A 25277-nucleotide genomic window follows, 5' to 3' on the forward strand; every position below is an offset into this window, starting at 1 on the left:
AGCATGAGAGACTATGGACTATGAGAAACAAACTGAGGGCTTCAGAGGGGAGGGTGGTGGGGGAATGGGATGGGCTGGTGATGGGTAGTTAAGGAGGGCACCTAGTGCACTGGGTGTTATATGCAACTAATGAATCATCGAACTTTACATTGGAAACCGGGGATGTACTGTATGGTGACTAACATAATATAATAAAAAAACATTTAAAAAAATAATAAATAAATAAATAAATATTGAAAAGAAAATAAAAAAAAGAAATGGTGAGTGGGTGCCAGCTTCCAGCTTATCTCCATCCCCAAGAGAGCACTCCAGGACAGTCATCTTCCATGCTGATACACACACAGTGGCCAGTCACCACAGTCCCCCAGCCACACAAAGCCCCAGGCCATTGCCTGACAGTCTCCCTGACACCACGAAAAGCAAGACGAGAAATTTGGACAAGGCACTCCAAGCACCTACCCAGACCGTCTTCATCTCTGACTCCATGTCTCAGAGCAGCAAACACTAAAATGGCCTACTGTGTAAAATGGCATTTTCTGCAAAATGATTGTGTTCTGCTTTTAAAAACATTTTTTACATTAAGGAAATGAAAAGCAGGTCACATGTTAATCGACTGCATGTTTAAAATATGCTTGAAAGAGATGATCCAAAATGTATTTTGAGGTCATTGTATTTCCACTAGACATTCCTGGACTCTCCCCAGTACACGGACATACGTGTACGTGTGCATTTATCAGTGTTCATGGGTACGTCCAATATATGCTGTTCACGTGTGCGATCCACATTGAAGGTAAACCCATTGCTCAGTACCGGCTACGTTTTGTTGATGTTGTTGTTGCTGTTGTTGTTGTGTTTTAAGAATTTATCTCTTTATTTTAGAGAGAGAAAGAGAGCACTCGTGTGGGGAGAGGCAGGGGGAGAGGAGAGAGAATCTCAAGCAGGCTCCCCATTGCAGCACTCGATCTCATGACCCTGAGATCATGACCTGAGCCTAAATCAAGAGTTGGACGCTCAACTGACTGAGCCACCCAGGCGCCCCAGTACTGGCTATGTTTTAAAAGAGTAATAATAACAACAAAAGGCCAGCCAACAACTTCTAGCACTCCTGACACATCTCCACAGCTCTGTGAGGTAGGTAATGATCCCTGATGTGCTGCTGAGAACGCCGCGCACACACAGCCCGCTGCACAAAATCCCACCCAGTGTCGCACTGGCAGCAAGTGCAGGGACTTGACCCAGGCAGAACCCATGCCCCTGATCACTGCACTGCAGATGCCCTGAAACGCATCACAGACTGTCCGCATATTTCCTCATGACCATGGGGGAGAACTGGCTCACAGCCGCACTTGTCAGGCTTGCAGATCTTTCTCTCTGCCCCTCGTCTCTGTCCTCCTGAGGACTTCCCCTGACATGCCCTCCATGTTCACTTATTCCCTCTCTGTGCACATTACCACCACACAGCCTTCCGCGCCTGCATGCTGAACGCACCCCTCACTGGAATAATCAAAGCGCTGACGACACCCTCCCAACCAGCACTAGCCATCTTGGTAAATGCTTGCCCTGTTTTCCATTTTTGCTCACTTTCATTTTGGATTTTAGCATTTGCACCCGGTCTTATTTGCTCTCAGCTGAAAATGTAGTCCACTCTCACTGTCCCGGTGAGACTCCCTGGCCACGACACACAGCCTGTCATCACACCCCTGCCACACTGTGTGCGGAGTCTCCTGCTGGGTGAATGTGTCCACACTGAAGGGACAGGAGGGTGCTCCGGAACTGTGCTGAACGAGAAACACCAGGGGCCAAGCACCACTTGTTAACGAAAGGTGGCGAGAAAAACGAGCCGATGGCTGATTGCCACGCACTTCCTGAAGACAAGGGGCGAGCGTGTCGGCTCCTCACCCTCCCTATGGCCCCATCATCCAGAGGCAGGTCTGACGGCTGGGCCACCCGGGAAGCCCTGCACGCTGGTAGGTGGGCCGGGCACTTCCTTCCATCCTCGGAGCTCCCTCCCAAGAGTCAGCCCTTCCTCCTCGTGTGGCCTGTCATCCCCTTCCCCACACGCACCACAACGGCCTCTCTGCTCAGCTAGGGATGTAAAGAGGGCCTTCATGTCCCTGTCGGTGTGAGTGGAATGCGGACATCCACATCAGCAAGGGGACTAGCTCCACATCTTGTTTCCTGTCTCTGTACAACACTGGTCCTCGGGCAGGTGGAGACAGAGAGGAACATACAGCTCTGAGCCAGGGAGTTGCAGCCAACGCTGGCTGGACCCACCGTGGCCTCGGAAGGACCCTGAGTATTCACCTTAGAGGCCGTGAGGTCAGCCTGCAGTGCTGTCTGCTACATAAAACAAGTTACACAGAAGCAATTCCTAGTGTGCAGGGAAACCGTGAGCACAAACGTGCATTCATGACAATTGGGAAAACCCACTTGGACCCTTAAACGTTCTGTCTAGTGAGCCCCTGCACTCGGCCCAGGGGGCACCGCACCATTCTGTTACTGGAAACAGAATGTCCACGACAATCCATCTCCATGTCTAGTAACAGCAGGAATGTCCATAAATGGCGGCACACTGGATGTGAGAATACCTAGAAGCATTTGGGGAAAGAGTGTCTGATTCTAAAGAAGCCGAAGGATAAAATGTGGGACTCCTGGCCAAGAGCAGGAGCTTGCTGAGCCAGGAGCAGGAAGCATTTCGATCCCGAGGGGAGGGGGGGGATGTTCGGTGCCACGAGGCAAGCGAAAGGCTTGTCCCCATTCTGTTCCATCTGGGAAGGCCAGCAGCAGCTTCCATTTCTGTGGCATTCTAGAATTCTCTTACTGCAATCAGCAGTGTCAGCCCACTGATCTCCACAAGGACTTGCCTTGGCGTGCATCTAGCCCTGTTACTCGGCAGTATTGGCGACTGTCTTCATGCTTGAGGATTTCAGACAAAGTCGCGGTACAGAACTGCACTTACTCCAATGGCCTGTGTGCATTTTTGTTTTGCTTTATTCTGTTTCTCTGTCGAAGGTCTAGGAGGCCCTCTGCCCTGAGTTTTGGTTGATTTCTAATGTTTTACCAAAGGTGTTTATCCACCTGCCTTTTGTCTTGAAACGTGAGCGTCACGGAGCGTTCTGCGGCGAGCACCGCATCCAGAATAGCCGGGAGAGGCGGTAGCACTGCTGCCCGGCGCTCTGCTTCTGGTCTGTGACGATGCCTCAGAGGACGAACGCAGCGCTGAGAAACATTCTGTCTGCACCAGTACTCCTGCGCGTTGTAATTCAAATAAAAGTGACTTCTTCCCATAGCTTTTACTCATAGACCACCTAACACCCCCAGAACCCTACAAAATCACAAGAAAGTTTAACTCAAGAAGAGAGAGATGAAAGAGGGAGAGAAAGAAGAGGGGGGGTTAAAAACTATTTCCAAAATGAGAGGTGCAGAATCCATTTGTAATTATCTGCCCACCTGAGTCCAAAGGCTTTTATTTGATAAGACAGGTAATCCACAAGCCTGTAGCATGGATTATTTCAAGCAATAAAAGCCAGATTGGCTCCATGACCCACATAGCTTTTAGTGAGGTTCAATGCTAAATTACAGCCCATAAATGGGTCCCCCTCCCCACCTGCCTGCCTCTCTCGGAAATGCACGGTGTTCTGTGCCATCTGGGAAGCTCCCAGGTTTCCCAGGCCCCGACTGCTCTTCTGTGGGAACATCTAAGTCTCCTGGACGGAGGCTCTGTCGTGTCAGAGATGAAGCTTCCCTGAAGCAGAGACGGTCCCGCTCCAGTGCCTCCTGAGGTGGTTTTCCCGTTAACGCTCAAGAGCACCCTCAATGAGCCTTTAGCGTTTCCAGTTTTAAAAGGGAGGAGGTCTATCTGGCTTCATGCTTTAGAATTAAAAAGCAAAATCTCTAGTTCGTATGAGAAAAAAATGCAAGCTTTTAACAGTGTCCAAAGTTAGGAAATCTACCCTTTAGTCGTAAGGAGAGTATATAGTTTGTCGGTTTTTCTTGATACCCAAGCATCTTCTAAAAGGCAAATTTTGATTCTCAAACACATATAAAGAATGACTCTGGTTTGCCCCCTAAGTGACAAGTAAGTCGTAGTTTTCATTTCTGTTCCCGTGTTTGCAGTAAGTCTTCCATGTAAATTAAAGGTTCACTCTGGTGTCAGCTAAGTGCATCGCAGCCGAGGAAGACACTCCGTCTTCTGCCTCTCTTCTGCTTGGAGAATCAGTCACGCGACTGTCTGCCATCGGCTCTTGAAAGCATGCTGCAAGTTCAGAAACGTGTCTAGATGAGCCACCGGAGGGGTGCCGCACAGCAGGACAGGGAGGCGGGCTGGAGTGGAGAACCGGGGGAGGATCTGGTGAGGGGGAAGACTCCCGGGGAGGAAAGGAAGGTGGGGAGAAGCCCAACGCTGAAGGGACACAGAGCTTGGCTCCTTCCAGGTCCTTCCGTGTGACTCACTCACCTTACGGAAAACTGGGATGCGGGCATCCACTGAACGAACCCTGCCTCGCTTCCACCGTAACACGGGGGTTGCTGGTATCTGGCGCTAGTTACCGCGTCATCATCTTCCCAGCTCTCCTCAGCACACTACCAGACACCAAGGTTGGGGTGACTCAGTGGTTACACACGTGAACGGTGAACTGGTGTCGGCTAGTCTAAACCCTCTCGGCCCATCTGCTCAGTCCCAGCTGTGTGTAAGCTTTGCAGGCTGCTGATGGGGCCATGTGTGCTAGGTGGGCACAGAGGCTTGAGCCCTAGGCCCCCTGGTGCTCCTGGGAGGACGGCAGCTTCCTGGATGTAACACTGAGCACCAGGCGTGGGCAGATGGACAGCAGGAGGGCCCACTGACTGTGGCCAGAAACAACGTTCTGGAAGTCCTTGAAAATCACAGAAAATAGGAGATCTTTACCCCCAAAGACATATATTTCCCATTTATTCTGCTCCTCAAGAGACAATGGTGAAAACGCAGTGTGCAGAGTAAGACTGATTCTCTCAGAATGGAGTTCTCAGAGGAACAGGCACGGACTATGTAGTTCTCGTATCACAGCTCTGAAGAGCTGAGGAAAAATAAAGCTTTAAAAATCGATCATATTTTCTCTTCTAACTACAGGACTATTCTCTCTTCATTTCAGGCTGATCAACATTAAGAAGTAGCCGCTAACACTTCGGCCTTCACATGTTTGTCCTGGTGCCAATGATCTGGAAACCAATTCTGAAATGTAGCAGGGGAGCTCTTTGTTCAAAGGAAATCTGCCAAGAATGCTTCAGGAAGGTAGACAGGCCCCGTCTGCAATGTGAATGACATCGCTAGTCCATTCGTTTGATACCATATTTCCTTTTAGCTCAGCAACCCTCAGCCCACAATACTGCAAGCTCATTTTGACTACTCTTTCTACTTCTATACAGAGAAAATGTTTGTCTTGGAAGGGGTTTTCATTTAATTAAGACCCCTCATTTCTCCTTTGATGGCAAAACCCACCAGTAAGGAGGGGTGCTTTAGAGCCAAGGAGATGTTACAAGCAAATACAGATTTGGAATGAAAATGTGGTTCAGGATTCTTACCAAATAGGAGACGACGGTCAGTGTTCAGTCACACGAAGGGTCTTGTAGAGTTTGGGCTGCTAAGTGCACACACCGCACACGCCAGTGTTGGGAGTGACTCGGGCTCGAGGACCATGTGTTTGCAGCTGGTGAGGGCTGCACCCTCATCTGTACACGCGGCTGGCCCTCTGGCAGCAGGAGCGTCACAAGAGGATAGTTTGTGAACAGAATGGATTCCCCACTACGAATATACACGATGCTCGTTGCATTTACAAAACCACCTTTCTGAAAATGTAGGTATATGACTGTTTAAATGATTATAGGCTTATCCAGGTGTTCTTTACCATTCTGAGTCACTCTTATTGGTTTATAGTTCTTTTTAATTGCCTTTTCACATTCCTCACAGCAAAGCGGTTGATGGTACTCTCCTGTGATGTTTAGATTCAGCTCACCTATAGAGACCCTCTTTCTCCATCGTCATGCATCTATTCCTTTTCCTTATTGGTACTGGTCAAATGGGTCTCTCTGCTTTATGAGTCTTGTCAAAGACCCCAGCTTTTTGTTTGTTTTCTTGATGTTTTCATTATTTCTTTATCTCTTTCTTGTTCTCTGCCCTTTCCTACATTAGTTCCTTCTTCATTCTGTCTTCTGCTTGCTCTGTCAGTCTTTTTATTATTTAATAGATCGTAAAGTGTTTCGTGCACACGAACGGGAATAAAATAACCTAATAAGAGCCTGTACTCACCACTGTTTCATGTAAGATGTGAAAGGCTGTATTAGAGGCCCTCCCTGTCCACATCTCTCTCTTTGCCTCACCCCAGAGGATTCAAATGTCCTCACGTGGTGGTCAGTGCCCTGTATCCCCCATTCCACGTGGATCGCATGCGTGAGTTCTCCTAAACAGCCGACAGTACAGTTTTCCTCTGTCCGCTTCGCATAGTCTCAGACTCTGCGTGTTCTGTATGACCTCATTTTATTTGCTCAACATGTTTTGAGATGCAGACATGTTGACACGTGTGCCTCCAGTCTGTTGGCCTTGGATACGTAGAACGTTGAATCGCGCCCTGGCTGATGGATGTTGAGGCAGGTCATTTCCATTGGTTTGCGTTGCCACAGAGGCAGCGAGGACGGTTACAGACAGAGCACCGGCGTCTGGAGCACAGACATATAATCTGGAGCACATAACTGGAAGTGGAGAGCTGTGATACAGAACACTTAATTATTTTTGTTGCCAAAACCGCTTCCAAAATGGTGCGTCAGCTGTGTCTAAGAATTTCCAATTTGCCCTCGGTTCTGGCCAATACTTGGAATTGTCAGATTCTTTCATTTTTGCCATCTTCTAGTTAATGAAATAACCTCTTATGATTTTAACTTCCATTTCCCTGACTTCTAGTGAGGCTGGGCGGACTTCATTTCTTACTGATTTATGAGGGCTCTTTGTGCCCTGGGCCTCGTAGTCCAGCTGCCACTCTGTCCCACTGGCCCTCTCGTGGCCTCTCTGCTCCCCCCCAATCATCATTCACTCTCGGCAGCCTCTCCACCAGGTTCCCACCATGTGTGAACGTCCGACTGAATAGAATGAAAATCCTGGGAAGGACAAGTATCAACTCTGTGACTGTACATGCCCTCCACGTGCACGTCTCCCTCTCCCCACCCCAAAGCGTGACTCTGCCTGGAACTTGGGGTGGTGGGCCTCAGCTGGACCTCAGAAGGAAGGAATGACTGCAATTTCCAGGAGCACAGGGTGGGTTCTCAAACAAGAGAAGACAGGTTAGTGAGTGGAGGTCGACTGCAAGCAGAGGGACTGATGAAGGAGGAATAGGAAGAAGGAAGCCAAAGTCCAGCTTGACCTGCTGCACAAAGCAACTTGGTGCCGAATGTCCGTGTGATGCTGAGCCAGTCGCTAGCTCCTCCGCAGACCGCCATCGAGTCCGGTGGTCACTCTGGCGATACTGGTGTTCCAAACCATTAGATGGTCTCTTCTCATTCTCTTTCAAGGAATTATAAAACTGTGTTAGATTTTTTTTTTAATTTTGCTTTTTTGCTTCGGTTTTGACACACAGCTCAATACAACAGGAGATTCTTGCCAGGAAATAGATCCATAGTTGTTTTCATGACAGCGAATTATGTGCCAACGAGTGACATTTAAATGCTGAATTTTAATGCCTTGTCAGAAGAAGTGAAATGTATTTTTAAAAAATTTAATACATGAGAGAACAATGAGGAGAGTTCTTCTTGCAGGACACAAGAATGGTAAACAGAAAGTGAACATATTTTTTCCTTGATGTATATATTTACATTGAAAAGGAAATTGCACAATTAAATCCCATTTTCCTTTCCTTCTTCATAAGGAAGGCTCCCCGACGGCAGTGCAAGCAGCTGTCAGTGAGAACGGCAACCATATCACCAAACAGCAGTCTTCATGCATTTTTTTTTAAGATTTTATTTATTTATTTGACAGAGAGAGAGGGAGGGAGAGAACAAGCACAAGCAGAGGGAACGGCAGGCAGGGGACAAGCAGGCTCCTCGCTGANGCGGCAGGCAGGGGACAAGCAGACTCCTCGCTGAGTGGGGAGCCCCATGTGGGGCTTGATCCCTGGACTCTGGGATCATGATCTGAGCTGAAGGCAGACATTTAACCTACTGAACCACTCAGGTGCTCCTAGCATATTTTTTTAAAAAGATTTTTTTCATACATTTGAAAGAGGGAGAAAGAGAGAGAGCGTGAGTGGGTGGGGGAGGGGCAGAGGGAGAGGGAGAAGCAAGCTCCCTGCTGAGCAAGGAGCCCAACTCTGGGNAGTGCTCCTAGCATATTTTTTTAAAAAAGATTTTTTTCATACATTTGAAAGAGGGAGAAAGAGAGAGAGCATGAGTGGGTGGGGGAGGGGCAGAGGGAGAGGGAGAAGCAAGCTCCCTGCTGAGCAAGGAGCCCAACTCTGGGCTTGATTCCAGGACCCTGAGATCATGGCCTGTGCCAAAGGCAAGCAGTCTTCATGTATTAAACACATAACCCGTTCTACTCCAAATGTGCCTACCTAGGCAGAATGATTTTAAGGGATTCTAAAAAAGCTCCCTTCCCAAAAACCATTTGGTTAAAAGTTCAAGAGACCAGCAAGATGAGAGATTATTTCCTTAGGGTAAGACATAAACTCCCAACCCCTCCAGTGTGTTATTCAGTATTGAACCTTCCACGACCAGGGTGAAAAACCTAAAACGTCCAAAGAAAATTTGAGAAAGAGAGTAGACAGCACCGACTGAAAAAAATTACATGGTGCTGTTGGAAACAAGTATTAGATGAGGGACTCCAAAGTGACGTGGGCACATACAACGTGTGCACATATTTGTACATGTGTGCACACGTATATGAGTGTGCGTGCACAGACTGGTGTACACGTGTGTGCACCTGTGTGTTTGCACTTGGAAGTGTGGGTGTGCATGTGTTCACATGTGTGTACATGGATGTGTGCATGTGTGAGTGCGTGTGCGTACACGTGTTGATGGGAGTGCAGGTGGTGACAGACCACTGAGTTGCAGCCGTACTGCCTTCATACTGAGGCTTGTTATAGGACAAACATCAGCAAGGCAGTCCAGAATCAAAAGTCCCCAACTTTAAGTTCATACTGGTTGGGTTGACATGGACCTTTCCCTGTAGGTGGGCATGGGCCAGCTGCATGAGCCCTCAGATGCAGTTACAGGAGGAGGCCTGAGACACAGCAAAGGGCCAAAGAGGACCAGCCCCTCCAGGCTCAGGGTTGTCTCCATTCTTAGTGAAGACAAGACTCCCATGTCGTGCTCCACGGCCCTTGTCACAACCATTGGAATGGGCCCATGGATCTGCATTTTCCAAGTTCCAAGGGTAAGTTTTCCCAGTCTGAGGAAACCAACAGCCCCAGGAAAGACAGGTAATGGGTCAGGAGGCAGATGGCCCTGGGAAAGCAACCCTAGGGCAGAGCTGAGCTAGAAGGCTCAGCCGTCCAGCCACAGCACTTGTGTCCTATTGTCTGTGACGCACCGGAGCTGACCCTCAGCCAAAGCCTGCAGCCGGCTGGGACGCAGCAAGGTGTAGCTCTCTGTACCATTTGGCTGGTGTGATCTCCTGGCTCCAAGAAGACGCCCCTTGTCTCCAAGAGCACGCACCAGAAACACAGGAGCAGTAAAAGCTCATCTCAAGGCTCACGAGCAGTCAGAAGGATCAGATGGTCTGCAGGGTGCATGCCAGGAGCACGCACTGAGCAAGGTAGTAAAGAAAAGTACCACCTCTGCCTCCCTCAGGGATGCTGCCGTTGTCTGCCTCCCGAGTCAGGCCGTGGCTGGGAGGAGCCAAGATGAAGCCAGGGGTTCCCAGTCACACGAAAGATCAGACCCAGAAAGGGGCTCAGCATGGGGCAATATCAAAGTCGAAAACTGTGATCATTCTGCCACCTGAAAGTGCTTTTCCTCTGTTTCTCTCTCCCTCCCAGGGCCCCTGAAAGAAAAGATAAGAACTCAGAGTGAAGGGTGGGGAGGGGGCAGCAAGGGTCCTTCGGGAGTCAGTCTGTGGATTTGAGCAACAAGCATGGCCCAGAGTAGCTTCCCCAGTCCTGCTCTGAAGCAGGGTTCTAACCCTTATAAAGGGCAACTCAGACTTATGCCCATACTTCATACTCTCCAGCTGAATAATGATTTTCCCAAAGAACCATCATTAAACTCTGTAAGAATTGCAGGCCTGACCCCAAGAACCGGACCCTCACACGGATCATGGGAAGTTTGGAGGCAAGTCTACCCCTAAGCTTTGTGGGCCACACATCTCCAATGTGCTGACCGAGGGAGGCAAGAAGCGGAGAAGAGGTTCCAGCCATCAGCTGCCTGGGAGGCGAGTAGCAGAGAACTGGCTAGCATGAGCCATCAGGGGGAGCCTGAGGGGATGTATAAAAATCATTGCCAGAAATCTCCAGAACAGTGTGCCTCAGAAAAGCACAATAATTCTCCCCATGAAGTTTCTTTGCAAACTAGACTATAAAACCCCACTTCACACCTACACCTCCAGCCTTCCTAGGGCGTGACTTCCAAGCCACTAACAGAAAGAAAGAAATGCAATTTGCCATCACAAGTACAAGCTAACTGAGGGGTACAACCACGAGCCTGTCCATCACTTTGACATGCCCTCTGTGACTAAGCAGCAAACAGCCACCAGCAGCAGAAGCGACCGTCTCCAGACAGAACCCCACACCCGCCACACATCTCCCAGCTTCTGTGGGAGATGCCAGGTGGTTCCCAAGGAACCCATGAAGCCTGCTTCAGGAGTAGCCCGAGGGAATAAACTTAGAACCGGGCAGGGGGGGGATTGAAGAGCAAGACAGATGTCACAGGGCAGGACTGGGTGATCAAGGGCAGCACTAAGCGTCATAGGGCAGGGCTGGGTGACTTAGGACAGGACTGGGTGGATCTAGACTGTCCACAATACCGGATGAGGAAACTGAGCCTCAAAGAGGTTTAGGAATCCCTTACCCCTCACACCCATCTCTGGAAGACAGTTTGGTGGTTTCTTATAAAACTAAACCCGCTCTTATCATACGAACCAGAAATGTACCCCTTGGTATTTATCCAAAAGAGCTGAAAACACGTCTACACAAAAAACTTCACAGAGATGTTTACAGCAGCTTTACTCACAACTGCCAAAACGTGGAAGCAAGTAAGATGTCCTTTAAGTAGGTGAATGGATAAACAAGTGGTCGTCCCTCCAGACAATGCAATATTATTCAGTACTAAAAAGAAATGAGCTATGAAGCCATGAAAATGGAGGCACCTGGAGGAACCTTAAATGCATATTACTAAGTGAAAGATGCCAGTCTGAAGAGGCCTTATATACTGTGTGATTCTAACTCCACGACACTCTGGATAGAGCAGAACTATGGAGACAGTAAAAAGACCAGCAGCTGGAGGACTGAGGGGAGGGGTGAGCAGGGGAGCACAGAGGACTTTTAGGGCAGTGAAATTACTCTGTATGATCCTATAATGATGGACACATGTCAGTGTACCTTTGTGCAAACCCATGGAGTGTACAAAACAAAAAGTTAACCTAAATGTAAACTACGGACACTAGTTAATCATATCATATCGATATTGATTCATTAATTGCATCAAATACACCATATCAATGCAAGATGTTAATAATAGGGAAATCTTTGTAGAGGTGGGGAGTAAGGGAGTATATTCAAACTATCAATATAATACTTTCTGCTCAACCTTTCTGTGAATCTAAACTGCTCTAAAAAATAAAATCTATTAATAAAAAAACTTATTTGCCTTTATGTTTAACCACTTCCACAAAGTACCGTCTGTGCTGTCTCACACTCACTGTGAACACTAGAGCCACAGTCTAGCCCGTGTGTGACTGAGCTGCGATGCCAACTGGGTCCCCAGCTTCACGGGGTCTTTCATGCGTTGCTTAGAAGGGAGGGGACACTGAACCCCTACATTTCACTGACCTTTCTTTGCCAGGAGAAGCACTCCTTCCTCTCCTGCTGAACAGGTCAACCTGTCTGAAAACCGTGTATTGCCACCCAGGAGGCTGCCCTCCACGGCCCTGCTGACCGTCCCCTAGACCCACGCTCACCACCTCTCACAGCATTTCGAGCTGCTTCTGAACTCAAGTCCCAGCAGAACCCAGGTGGGAGGCACAGAAAAAGAGAGAGAGTGCGATGCCCTCAAAGAACAGCAGGATCTTGCCAATTTATATCAACAGAAACCTGGGGAACACATGTGGGAATCATTCTTAAGGATGTGAGATCAAGGTGGAATGAACGGAAATTGAACCAGGCTGAATTTATTGATATGGGCCACTAAGCAGAGATTCTCCAACCAATGTTTTAGATTGAAGGGCTGGAAACGGCTTTAATAGTTTCCACCAATGGTTGACATAAACAGGTACCCAAAGGGGGTGTCTCTATGAAATGAAGTGGAAATGCCAGAACTTCCTTGTCATATCACAGAGGCAAGTGTCCAAAGGCTTCTGGAGATTGGGACACTGGAGTAGATCATCATGTAAGACCTGCTAATGACCTCAGGAAGGTCCAGACAACGTGTCCTTCACCGAGACTGTGAAAGATGAGCTCCCAGGAGTGTCCCAGCATCCTGAAAGAACTCTGTGGTGAAGCCCCCTACAGGTGAGAAACTACAGAGGCAGTGCTACCATCACTCTGGGATCCCTAAATGCAGTGGGGATGATGGGATCTTGCGGCAGCAGGGGCCAAGAGGTGGCACTTAAGAGCCAAGAAAGATGGAAGTGGTCACCATAAGGCAGTGATCAGAAGCATGTGGCCACAGACACCTTTGTTACTGATTAGGTGACCAGAGTGCCCTACGACTGGGAGAGATGGAAGGCCTCCTAGAGTCTCTGGGAGCTGCATAAGCAGGAAAGTTCTAGATCTACTGAATTGAGGTCTGGCTTGAATCACCAAAACAGGGTCACAGCTCTTCAAACAATTTCCAGACTTGGCAATTTCCATCTCACAGGCCAGAGCCCCAAGAAGAAAGGTGGAGGGTAGGGGCAGGTCCCCTGAAGGCCACACAAGCCGAAAATTTATGCTGTTATTCTTTCTCCTAGCCTTCCCAGAGGAGTCTATGGCCTTCTGCCAGGATGATTGTGCACCAGGGAAAAGGAAATAATGAGATTTTTCAGTATTTACCAAACACTGACTCTGAACTGACACTAATACCAGGGAACCCAAAATGTGACTATGGTCCACCAGTCATAGCAGGGGCTTACAGGAATCAGGTGATCGATCAATTCATCCTGTGGTTACTTCCCCAGTTCTGGAATGCACAGTTGGAACAGACATACTCGGCAGCTGGCAGAATCCCCATACCTGTTCCCTAACTTGCGGAGCCAGGGTTATTCCGGTGGGAAAGGCCCTAGGACTGCCTCTATTTACAAAACCATACACCATATACAGAAAGCAAGTGTGTATCCCTGGAGGGGGTGATCAGTGGGAGATTAGTGCCACTATCAAGGACCTGAAGGCTGCAGGGGTGACTGATACCACACCCCATTCCACTCACCTAGCTGGTCTGTGCACAAGACAGGTGGATGATGGAAAAGGACAGTGGATTATCATGAAATTACCCGGTGGTGACCTCAGCTGCTGCTACTGCAAATGTGGTCTCTCTGATAGAGACAGTTAATTCAGCCATGGGACCCATGGTACAGCTACTAGTCTGGGGAGTGCTTTCCCTATACCCGTAGTAAAGATCATCAGAAGCAGTTTGCTCTCACCTGGCAAGGCCAGCAATACATCTTCACTGTGCTCGATCATACATCTATCAACCCTCCAGCCCCCTGTCATTATCTGGTCCTCAGGGGCCTTAATTAGCTCTCCTTTCCACACGACATCATGCGCGGGACATGGGTACATTCACAATAGCAGGCTGATTGGACCTAATGAACAGGAAGCAGCAACTACCTACACATATGGGTAAGGCATCTGCACACCAAAGGATGCCAGCGGCACACACGGATGCTGGCTGCAGCCTTCGAATGGCCCCTATTGGTGAATTACAGAGCAGACCCTCAGGATTTTGGAGCAAATACAAGACATCCTCTGGAGATAACTACTCCCCTTTCAAGAAACTGCTCTTGGCCTCCTACTATACCTTAGTCCAGAATGAACTTTGACCGGGGTCCTCCCAGCTACCACACAACGTGGTTATTATGAACTAGATGTTGTAGGACCACACGCGTTTTGCAGCTCACACACATCGCTGTCCCTCTGCCCACTCACTCTGACCTGCAGCCTCTGTCAGCAACTGCCCTGCTCCCCCGAGGCCCCGTCAGCCTCTCCAGCTTCTGGGAACTATGTGTATTCAGCTCCCTGATGAGGGGCCAGTTTTGACCTCATCACCAAGGTCAAGGCCACGAGAACAGTCATGGACTCCTGTCCATCCCTGTCCTTGATCTCTCACCTCACACCCATCGCCCCTCCCCACTGCCTGTCCTGCAGATTCAGGCCCCAGGCCAAAAACAGCAGCCTGGAGGAGACACTATCCCCCACAACTATATACACCCAGATCCCTGTAAGTGACCTTGTATGTGATCTCCCAGCAGTTCTGCTCCCCTGACTGAACCCGGGGACAGCTGGGTGTCCCAGGGAGAAAGGGCGCCACAGCTCAATGACTTCAAGTGCATGAATAAACATAATTCTTTTTTTTTTTAAAGATTTTATTTGAGAGAGAGAGAGACAGAGCAAGAGAGAGAGCACAAGCAGGGGGAGGGGCAGAGGGAGAAGCAGACTCCCCACTGAGCAGGGAGCCCGATGCGGGGCTCAATCCCAGGACCGTGACCCTGAGATCATGCCCTGAGTCCAAGGCAGAGGCTTAACCATCTGAGCCCCCCAGGCGCCCCTGAATTAACATAATTCTTTACTGCAGAACTTTCTGGTCTTAACTGGCCAGTGTACAGTATGAACACTGAAAAGGAGGAATAGAGCAAGTACTGTTTCCCAAACTTATTGGACCACAGACCTTTTTTCCCTTATGGAGCCACTGATAAGCCCTGTAGGATTTGATGTAGAAAGAATATAGGGGCTCTCGTGGTCCCTCACTTCTGGGCCTGGGCCCCCGGCAGGGCCATTCCAGTACTGACCACAAGACGTGCAATTGCACTCCAATAACTTCATCCCCAACGCTCACCCAACACCACGCGTCCTGTTTGCAAGGTGGCCTCCTGTCCGGGCTCCAAGGGCACAAGGAAACAGGGCTTCACCCCAGCAGTAGGAACAGGTCACAGTAAGGCCAAGTATGCTGATCCCCTCCATAATATTAATTACATATATGATAATTACATATAATAACTTTTAAATTATTTTAATTTTAAAAATTACCGTCTTAGCACCCCTATGAAGTAAACAGTAACGGCAATTCTCTACAACAAAACGGTGTCACAAAAACTCGCATAGTGACAGTATTTAGAGGCAAAGTGATATTCCGGATGTTGATCCGCCCCGGGGTCGGGTGTGGTCGGGCGGGCTTGAACGGGCTGCCCATCGGCCGCCTGGTGCCCGGCGCAGCCACTCCATGCATCTCTCGGACTCTCTGAAGCAGGCACAGAACTGCTGTGGTTCCTGGACGTGCAGTAGCAAGCCAGTCCCGCGTCTAACACACAAAGGAAACTCCCACCAGACCCTTCCATGAGCAAGCCTGCCTGCTCCCAGCCGACTTCTCTGTATTGCAACACTAGCAAATCCCGTCCTTTTCTAATCCCTCACTACCTAAGAGGACCACTGATGTCTAAGGGGCGCTCGGTGCATTGCAGCCCCTAGAAATCTCTGTTCGGGCCACTGGCCACTGACCCGGTCCCAGGACACAGTTTTGGCCCAAGCCTGCCTACCTGTGCGGGACAGCTTCTGCAAGGTGGCTGCCAGGCGCTGCAGACCCACCGGTGACACTTCATAGCGGTGTATGTCTACCGCTGGAACCTTCTGGCACCTTCCAAACACTCCATCTGTGAGAAAAGGGAAGCAGAGAAGAAAGAGAGAGTGACGTTTCATTTCCAGAGAGAAGAAAGGTATTAAACACGTCCTTGCAATATATTCTAATCATGCACCGTGGTGAGGCTTCAGAACACGGCTTTAGAAAGTCATCAAAACGCTATCAGAATTCAGAAGCACTTGGAAAGTAATGGTTTATTTAAATAAAAGAGCATCATGGAAAACACAATTGCAAAGGTGTAGAGAAAAGGACGTGAATTCAGAGTGGTTTGCGTTTTCTATTCTGTTTCTCATCCCTTCCTCCCCCGCCTTCCCCACCTCTCACTTTTTATAATTCCCTGCCCCCGGCTTTCGCCTTTCTGATGTGAAGCTTCGTTTCTGACAGTCCCATGACAAAAAAAAAAATCAATAACATTCAGGGCCAGTTTTCCGGATGAGAAACAGAACACCCAGGAAATATAAATATTAATTTGCAGAAGCCATGAGAACTGTGGAAGTGTGTGCCATGCGGGTGCCGTCTGGGAGGGGCTGGCAAATGGGGGCAGACCCGGGAATGGCAAGAGGCTGGTTTCAAGGGGAGCTTTCCGCAATGTGGCAAAGGAGAGGTGCTCCCGGACAGGAGACATTGGCGGGGACCAATTTGTCTTGCTCTGTTCCATTTGTATGAAATGACAGACTCTGCTCATCGTCTTTTCAAACCACACCTTCTAATTAATTTAGGCCCCAATTAGTCTTTATTCGGCAAATTGTTCACTTTGAAATAAGCTTCCTGTAGGGGGTTCAAACACCCAAATTACGGTCTTTCGTACACACAAAAGACTAATTCGAGGGCCAGTGCGTCACACGCGGGGCGGCCGTCTGCAGTTTCAGGCCCGGATGGAAGGGGAAACGCTTCTTTATTGTTCACGATGGTCTCATTGCACCAAGTGTAGCTGAAGAAAGCCATTCAAATGCAACAAGTTTAATTAGCAGAAACACATTTGCCCAATGCCGGGCTGACTCAGTAATTGCTAGTCTGATATTACTTATGTGCTTAAGACGGACGGTGCTGTGTGATTAGCAGAAAACCATCTGAAGTATCGAAAGGATATCGTGAATTTCTGTGGGACTCTGCAAAGCTCACAGAAGCTGGGAAGACAACCTGCACAGCTGCTCCCTGCAGGCGGACAATGGCCGTGGAGAGAAGTCAACCCTTCTGCCGGTCATCTCCACCACACTGGGCTCTGTGCACGGCCCCTCTGTCTGAGCGACTCACTTAAATTAACACAATGGCCACATTCGGCCGGAGTGATTCCCAGCGACAGCTCTCTTGGAGGGAGGGTCTTGTCCCCCTGCCACCACCCAGTGAGACAGGCAATCTGCTCCACAGAAACACAGACAGTAAGTGTCCCTGTTCTTTTGATTTTCTTTTGTGCAAAGAATGCTGTGCCTGTGGATGGTGTGTTGGGGGGGGGAGGGGGAGGGGAAGAAGGGTCTAAGAGAAGAATTAAGAACTCTTTAGAATGTACCTGAAACTTCTACTTTCCTGTACAAATGGAGTATCTTGAAAGTATAATCATAATGTGTAGGGACTAGAAGGAGCATAAGATGGCTGACCCCACATTTTACAGATGAGCGTCGTGACCAAGGCCACGGGAGGAAGAGAAATCAGGTTCGGCTCCTGATGCCCCGCCGGAGTCCTCAACAGTGTACAATGGCCAGACATTTCCCATCTATTTTGGAACATCCCAAGTGAATTAATTCCTTTCTGAAGTATAACAGCATCGTTCTTTGAATTTGGTTTATGCCGTACAATGTCATAAATATATTCTCAGAAAAATATTTATTGGATTTTCTTCAAATCTTTCTCTTAAACATGTATTTGAAACACATGTATATAACACAATACATAGTATTTTTTGAGCTTTTAAAATTTGTTTTAGCTAATAATTTGGTTTTAATGATTTGAAAGTTGAAACTAACCATTCTCTTTGCCCCTAGACCACAGCCTTGCTGATGAGATAGGACAGACCTTACCTCAGTATATCTTTTTTTTTTTTTAAGATTTTATTCATTTATTTGACACGAGAGAGAGAGTCAGCGAGAGGGAACACAAGCAGGGGGAGTGGGAGAGGGAGAAGCAAGCTCCCAGCAGAGGAGCCTGATGTGGGGCTCGATCCCATAACGCCGGGATCACGCCCTGAGCCGAAGGCAGACGCTTAACGACTGAGCCACCCATGCGCCCCTCCCCAGTTACATCTTTTTAAACTTTATTTTTTTAAATAAACTTTTTTAATTAATTAATTAATTAGAGAGAGAGAGTGGGTGGGGGGGAGGGGCAGAGGGAGACGGAGCCTGAGGCAGGGCTCAATCTCACAACCCTGAGATCATGACCTGAGCCAAAATCAAGAGTCTGGACACTCAAATGACTGAGCCACCCAGGTACCCCAAATAAATTTTATTTTTTAAAGCAGTTTTAGATTCATGCAAACTTGGAGGGGAAGTACAGAGATTTCCCGTATACCTCCTGCCCTCACATGCGCACCCCCTTCCCCATAATCATGATGAGCCTACGTTGGCACTTGTTTATCACCCAAAGTCTGTAGTTTCTATCAGGGCCATTCTCGGTGTTGGACATTCCATGGGTTTGGACAAATGCTCAATAGCACATATCCACCGTTACAGTATCGTGCCGAGTAGTTTCACTGCCCTGAAAATCCTCTGGGCTCCACCTGTTCACCCCTCTACCCCTCTCCCTCCTGGCAACCACTGGTCACTTTATTATCTCCACAGTTGTGTCTTTTCCAGAATGTCACAGACAGTTGACCCTTGAACGACTGGTTTAAATTCTGTAGGTCCACTTTTAGACACAGATATTTTTTTAGAAATCCAGTACAGTACCGTGTAGATACACACATGTACGTGTGTGTGAATGTGTACATGTGTGCGTCTACACGTGCGTGTACAGTGTGCGTGCTCATCCATGCATGTGTGCATTGTTTCCATGAACGTGTGTGTGTCTGCATGTGTACCTGTGTGTATGTGTACATATGTTGCAGTTATGCATGTTTCCATGCGTTTTGTGCTGTGCACATGTGACATGTATGTTTACATGTGTGTGTCTACATACACACACAGACAGCCTTGACCATTTGTTTAACTGCCAAACCCAGTGTGAGAACCCAGGGATATTGCTATTCTGACATCGTAAGTTCATCTAGGAAACAGATATTGTTACTACCTCCCTACCAGAAACCGGATTTCCGTATTTATTAGTCAATAAACAACGTCACTAGCTTTGTCTGTGTCCTCTGGAGGACCGTGTGCACGCGCTCATCAACACACTTCTCTTTACTTCCAGTCCTGTTGTGCATTTGCGATTCCATCCCTACCCATAGTGTTCTGCCTTGCACCCTAACCTCAGGAAATGCACAGCCCTGCTCTAATGTCCCACCTGCTGGACTGACGGAATAGCTGGGGACAAGCATTTGGGGCAGAAGCGGACATGCAAACTATTCACGTACAATTGTGATAACAGGCTACAGAGGGACATGCTACAGGGAAGCGTGAGGAAGGGGCACTGACCTTACCCAACACACAAAGGCCCAGGAAAGTGGCATCAGGTTGCACTCCAGCATTTACAGAATGGGATTGCCTACATGGGGCTGGAGAGGACATCTAGGTAGGGGAGCAGGCTCTGTGGAGGGCAGGAAGCACCCGATCCCTAGAGCTCTGGGACCAAGGGACTGAGCTCCGAGATGTGAAGAAAGTCAGGCAAAGCCTGAGGACATGGGGAGGTGTCAGCCTTCCTCCCAGGAGCTGCTAGGACATTACAGGCTGGTTTTGCATTCTGCCAAGAGCCATGGGGTGAAGGGAGCTGCCTGTCCAGGGGCAGGTGGTTCAGCAAGGATGGCCACCATGGAAACAAGAGAACAGGATAGATCCGCAGCCTTTTCAGAGGGGAACCCATAGGGCACCAATGCTGCCCAGCTGCAGGAGAGCCCCTTCCATGTGTCTGTGGCACAGAAAGATTCTGGAGTTCAAGGGGATATTCTGAGTGATGGCCCAGAGAATGTGTGTTTTTCCAAAGCAGTAACAAAGCTATCTTGCTGGGAGAGGTGGAGAAACAGACGACCCAGTGGCCCCCAGGGGAGTGAGACTACATCCTTCCTTGGGGAGGTCACCTCCCAGACCTCTGTGGGCAGCAACCACAGCAACCACAGAATCATGGCATGTGCTTAAAATCCCCAAATCTGCTGACCTCAGTGGAATTCTAAGGCTGTCCCCAAGTCCCAAATTTCTGGAACGGTAATCCCCCTCTTTATTTTGCAGAGCAGAAGACTGGACCTCCACAGCTTCTGGAAACCGAAGAGCACACGGTTTTAAACACAGAAGAGGAAGGGATGTTTGTGGTTCTGAGAAAGCAGATGCCACTCCCCACCTGAGTATCACTGACCAGTCATCTACAACTGGGCAGCTAGTTTCTTCCATTAGAAAGAGAAACCCTGATGATTTTTTTTTTTTGCTGGATTTCTGGAAGAATGTGAGAAAACAGCTTGTTTGTATTGTCTGTGCATTTGTCGTAACCAGTGTTCCCTGGAGCATTACTCCCACAGGCAAATGTCATTTTCACTCATAAACATCACTGTCCCCTAAACACTGGTAGAGGCCTGTGGCAATGCCCTACTCCTGGACCACGTCTCCCTTGCTCTGTGGGGCTGTGCGTGTCCCCAGGCTGCGTAGCACACATGTGTGCACACACGTCTCCACGTCCCTCTGGCACTGACATTCTCCTGGAAGGCAGGCATTGTAGCTCCACCTCTTAGACTCCCACTTCTGACACCAGACCCTGCACCCACCTTGGGTTCAATAAACATTTGTGACTGATTAACCGGTGTTTTTCCATTTGCCTGAATAAAAGCTGAGATGCCCACAGAAATTCGTAACACCATTAGCTAGCATCCTAATTTGCTGGAATCTGACACCGATTTGGAAGTCTACAACTCCCAGCTAATGCCCTGGCTGAAGGACCAGGAATCGCCGAGACCCAACCCAGGGGGCTCGTGGTGGAGCCCGCAAACGAGGAGCGTGTGCCTCTGCCTTTCCTCAGCAAACACTGTGCCTCCTACTCCTTAACTCTGATTAGGTTCAGGGCACTGGTTCTCTGCCAGCATATCATTCCCAGCCTCACACACGGAGGAGGCGGTCCTGTGCACCTCTGCTCTGGGGAAGGGACTTCATGCTCACAGACACTGGGCCTTCACTCTCAGGATGCTGTTGTTTTGGGGACCGCTAAGTGCCAGGCCTCCCAGAGAATGACCCAAACCAGCGGTCAGACCACCAAGCGGCCATGGGCTTGAACAGCTTGGTTTAGGTCTCTCCAGGAGAGAACCATTTCTCATGCAACTCGCCTCAGGTTTGCATTAAAGGACATTCTTAAAACAAAACAAAACAAAACCCCCCCCAAAAAACAACAACCCTATGGAGCCTAAATTGTATACCTACCGAGAAACATCCCTCAGAGTATCATCAGCATCTCTCTCAAAGAGACCCATCCAGGGGAGGAATCCCCCAGACCCCAGGGCCAGGACCGACCACCTTCTACCTTCCAGTGGCCCTCTTTGCCTGGTCATGGGGCAGCTCTCATCACATTACTGATCCTTCTTGTTGTGCAGGCTATGGTAGTATTTTTTTCAAGGAAGTAACCATGTTCTTTTCACCCATGATACTTAATCCTCTCTTCTTTCTCTAACATCTTTACCTGTTTTTATTTTTTACACATCTTTTTTACATTTCTTTGTTATTTCTTTGGGAAGAAATAATAAAACTAGGTAATTCATAAACACAATGTGATGATCTTATTTAGATGTTCAGGGTGGGGTAATTAGTTTAGGGCACATTTAGAACTGATTGCAATGTACATACCTGTTCAATAATTTGTATAAATAGTTTATTCATGTAAATAATATGCATGTGTAAATGTATTATCTTGGTTCTCTGGAAACCCTAAGAACAATGTTCTTGATTTTGGAGTAAGAAGGGATAGGTAGAAAAGGTGTCACAATCATAAAGTCTTTGCAAATGAGGGTGTACCAGAGGTGGTATTCAAATAATTATGGGGCAGGGGGCCCCTGGGGGGCTCAATCGGTTCAGCTTCCAACTCAGGTCTTGATCTCAGGATCATGAGTTCAGGCCCTGCGTTGGGCTCCACGCTGGGTGCAGAGCATCCTTTAAAAAATTATTATTATTATTGGTCAGGAGAGAAACATAAATTAAATCATCCATATGCGAATTCCTTGCAGGGGTAAAAACAAGAGCTTTCAGGAGGTCTAGTGCAGGGACCAGCCTTGCTTCTTTCCATAATCACAGAAACAATGGCCTGTGACATGCATTCAAGTTCTCAAAATATTGTATACAGTAAACACCAAATGCATTCATTCACCTCACGAAGTGGCCGGCGAACCCTGTGGGACAAAAGGAACAGGGGTCTGTCTAAAACAACTCCTGGGAGCTTGCATGGAAAACACAGGAAGTGAGAATAGGTCTGACCACAGGCCCTCCTGGGGTATTCCGGGAATTTAACTCAGCGCTCAGAAAGAGCACAAAGGCTGAGAGAGATATGTTCGGGGTAGCCCAGTCCCCACGCTTGACCGCATGGCTGTACCGGCTGTCTCTGGGCACCCATAAGCTACTATCTAGGAAGCATATGCATTTTATAAAACTGGCTCATCACTCGCCCCACCCTGCATCCAACCTGGCACCTAGGCGGCCGGCGAGGATGAAGCAGCAACAGTGACCCCTCGTGGCCACCTCCCCGCATCACTGGATCCTCACCGGGACAGATGGTAGGGGAGCCCGGACGGGCCAGACACTGTATCGACCCAGCCAGGTGGCTCCACGAGCTGGCTGGACCCGAGCTGAGAGACGGTGATGGTGTTCTCCAGGGAGGCAGGGGAGTAAGGAACATCCACATGCACATGTGCACGGTACACACAAGCTTATACAAACACATGCACACACCCGCACAAGCTCGCATGCTTACACTGGCACAGGTACACACACTCATACACCCATCTATGCACGTTCTTGGAGGGTTCACAACCAGGCCAAGGGACCCCCTCATCTGCAGACAGCTACCTGCACCCACCTTGCAGGCCAGCTTAAAGACCCTGTCACCAGTGTCCTGCAGTTCCAGGCTAAACCACCCTTTCCTTCTTTCTGGCCTCCCCTCTGAAGTCCCTTAGGACCGCAGTCTTTCTCCCCTCTCCAGGCAGAAGCTGCGCTCCCACTGTGCGGCCCAGGGCACCCACAAGGCCTCTCACACTATGGCCACGTAGGAAGGATCTGTTCCATCAGACCCCAGGGGCACCTCTGTGTATAACGTGGCTGGGGACTGACAGAGGTGACAGCTATGAGGTAGCCTTGGTCCTCAAGCTCGGGAGCTGAAGATGTTCTGCAACCCCTTGTGTGAATATTGGGGATCGACTTCTCCCATCACCCAAGGAGCATGACAACGTCTGGGAAGGTAAATGCGGCTCATATGTCCCAGGCCAGTAGTCGGGCTGGGGGGTGGGGTGTCAGGGTGCTGCTGTGCAAGGAAAACAGTAAAGATGGCAGTAAGAATAAACCCAGTCCCATCACTGCTCACAAGAGCTTATGTTCCAAGCACTTTCCTACGTCTCCTCCACGCAATGACTCTAAATCCCTGTCACGCTCCCATGAAGCTGTTACACGGGAACGCCACCATCCCATTTTACACCACCTGGAAACTGAGGCACAGAGAGGTTCAGGAGCTTGCCCAAGGTCTCAAACCCAGTAGTGTGCCTCTGTGATGCCTGACAGTCCTGCCCAGGATCTTCCAGAATGGTCCACTTCACCTTCTGGCCATCATCACCCTGAGCATTAGCTTTCCTTTCCAGTTTTTGATGCCAAAAATGTGGTCATTGTAGATATGCTACAGGATGGAATGTCTAGTTCTGAAACCAATTAACAAAATCCCCTTGGTCTCATGTTTGTCAACTCTCAAAATAAGAGCTGACATGTTTACATACAGTAATGATGTGCCAACAGCATTCGGACACACTCAGCTCAGTTAATCCTAGGACAATTCTCAGTGGTCTCAACTGTCACGGTCTCCTCTCACTGTTGGGAAAACTAGGGCCCAGAGAGGTTGAGCGACTTGATGCAGGTCACACAGTAAGTGGCAGGCTGGCCTCGAGTCTGCACGCTCATTATTAATAACACGTCGTCTCTCTTGTGCAGATGTGACAGCTAGCACCTGGCCAGGGCAGGGGAAGCAAGACCAGATACCTTCATCACTTTGATTGCCTAATACCACATCAGAAAAAAATAAACCACTGAGGGCTTGAGGAGGGAAAGAGGGAGGGAGAAGGACCAGCACATGGCTGTTTTTAGCCAACTGAGATCAGCAAGTTTTGAATGGACTTTTTCCGCACCACGGCTAGCCGCCTCTGGCCGAGGGTCCAGGGCCTGTCCCAAGGTCATCCCCACCCCTGCACTAGCCATGGGGTTTGTGCCCACGTGTCTCCCAGAGCTCCTTCTGGCAGCCTGGAGCCCACATGCACAATGGGGACGGGTGTGAGCTGAAGATTCTGACTTTCTATGGCAGCTGTGAGCCACCCTCCTTAAACAGTGATCCACAGACCACGTTGAGTGCCTGCCCCTTCAGATGATCGGGCTGGGCCTGCTTGCTCAGACATGTGGGCCAGCCCATGCACAGCTTGGAAGTTCCCAGCTCTGCTCCAGGCTGAGAATGAGACAAGGGACAGGAACACTCTTCACTGCTCAGCTGCCTTCAAGTTTCCCAGTGAAATCAATCCAAAGGGAGAGCACCTGATAGCTACCACGTATCACGAATGCCCTGGTAAGTGTCTGAGAGAACCAAGAGCTGTAAGGGACCCCAGAGTTTAAGAAACTAACAGTCTAGGTCAAGTATCTAGACAAATGTGATTTTTCTTTAAAAAGCCAACGATTAGGGGCACCTGGGTGGCTCAGACAGTTGAGCGTTTGACTCTTGGTTTCAGCTCAGGTTATGATCCCATGGGTCATGGGCTCCATGCCCAGCAGGGAGTCTGCTTGACCCTCTCCCTTTGCCCCTCCCCCTACTCTCCCTCGTGCGCATCTCTCTTTCTCTCCAAAATAAATGAATGAAACTTAAAAAAAAATAAAATACAAAGCGAACAATTAAAAAAAAAACCAAGCGTCTTGTGCACTGTTGGTAGGAATGTAAATGGTGCAGCTGCTGTGGGAAATACTATAGCAGTTCCTAAAAAAATTAAA

The 25277-nt window shown here is 48.9% G+C and overlaps 1 protein-coding gene across 1 annotated transcript in view; it reads right to left on the reverse strand.

The window, feature by feature from the left end:
• Positions 1-25277, reverse strand: part of PTPRN2 (protein tyrosine phosphatase receptor type N2) — a 735412-nt gene that overhangs the window by 581735 nt on the left and 128400 nt on the right. The window contains exon 3 of the mRNA XM_034650176.1: positions 15899-16012. Within this exon, the coding sequence (XP_034506067.1) occupies positions 15899-16012 (114 nt within the window). The remainder of the gene's footprint in view (positions 1-15898; positions 16013-25277) is intronic.

Source organism: Ailuropoda melanoleuca, chromosome 1 (genome assembly GCF_002007445.2).
Source record: "Ailuropoda melanoleuca isolate Jingjing chromosome 1, ASM200744v2, whole genome shotgun sequence".
Taxonomy (NCBI): Eukaryota; Metazoa; Chordata; class Mammalia; order Carnivora; family Ursidae; genus Ailuropoda; species Ailuropoda melanoleuca.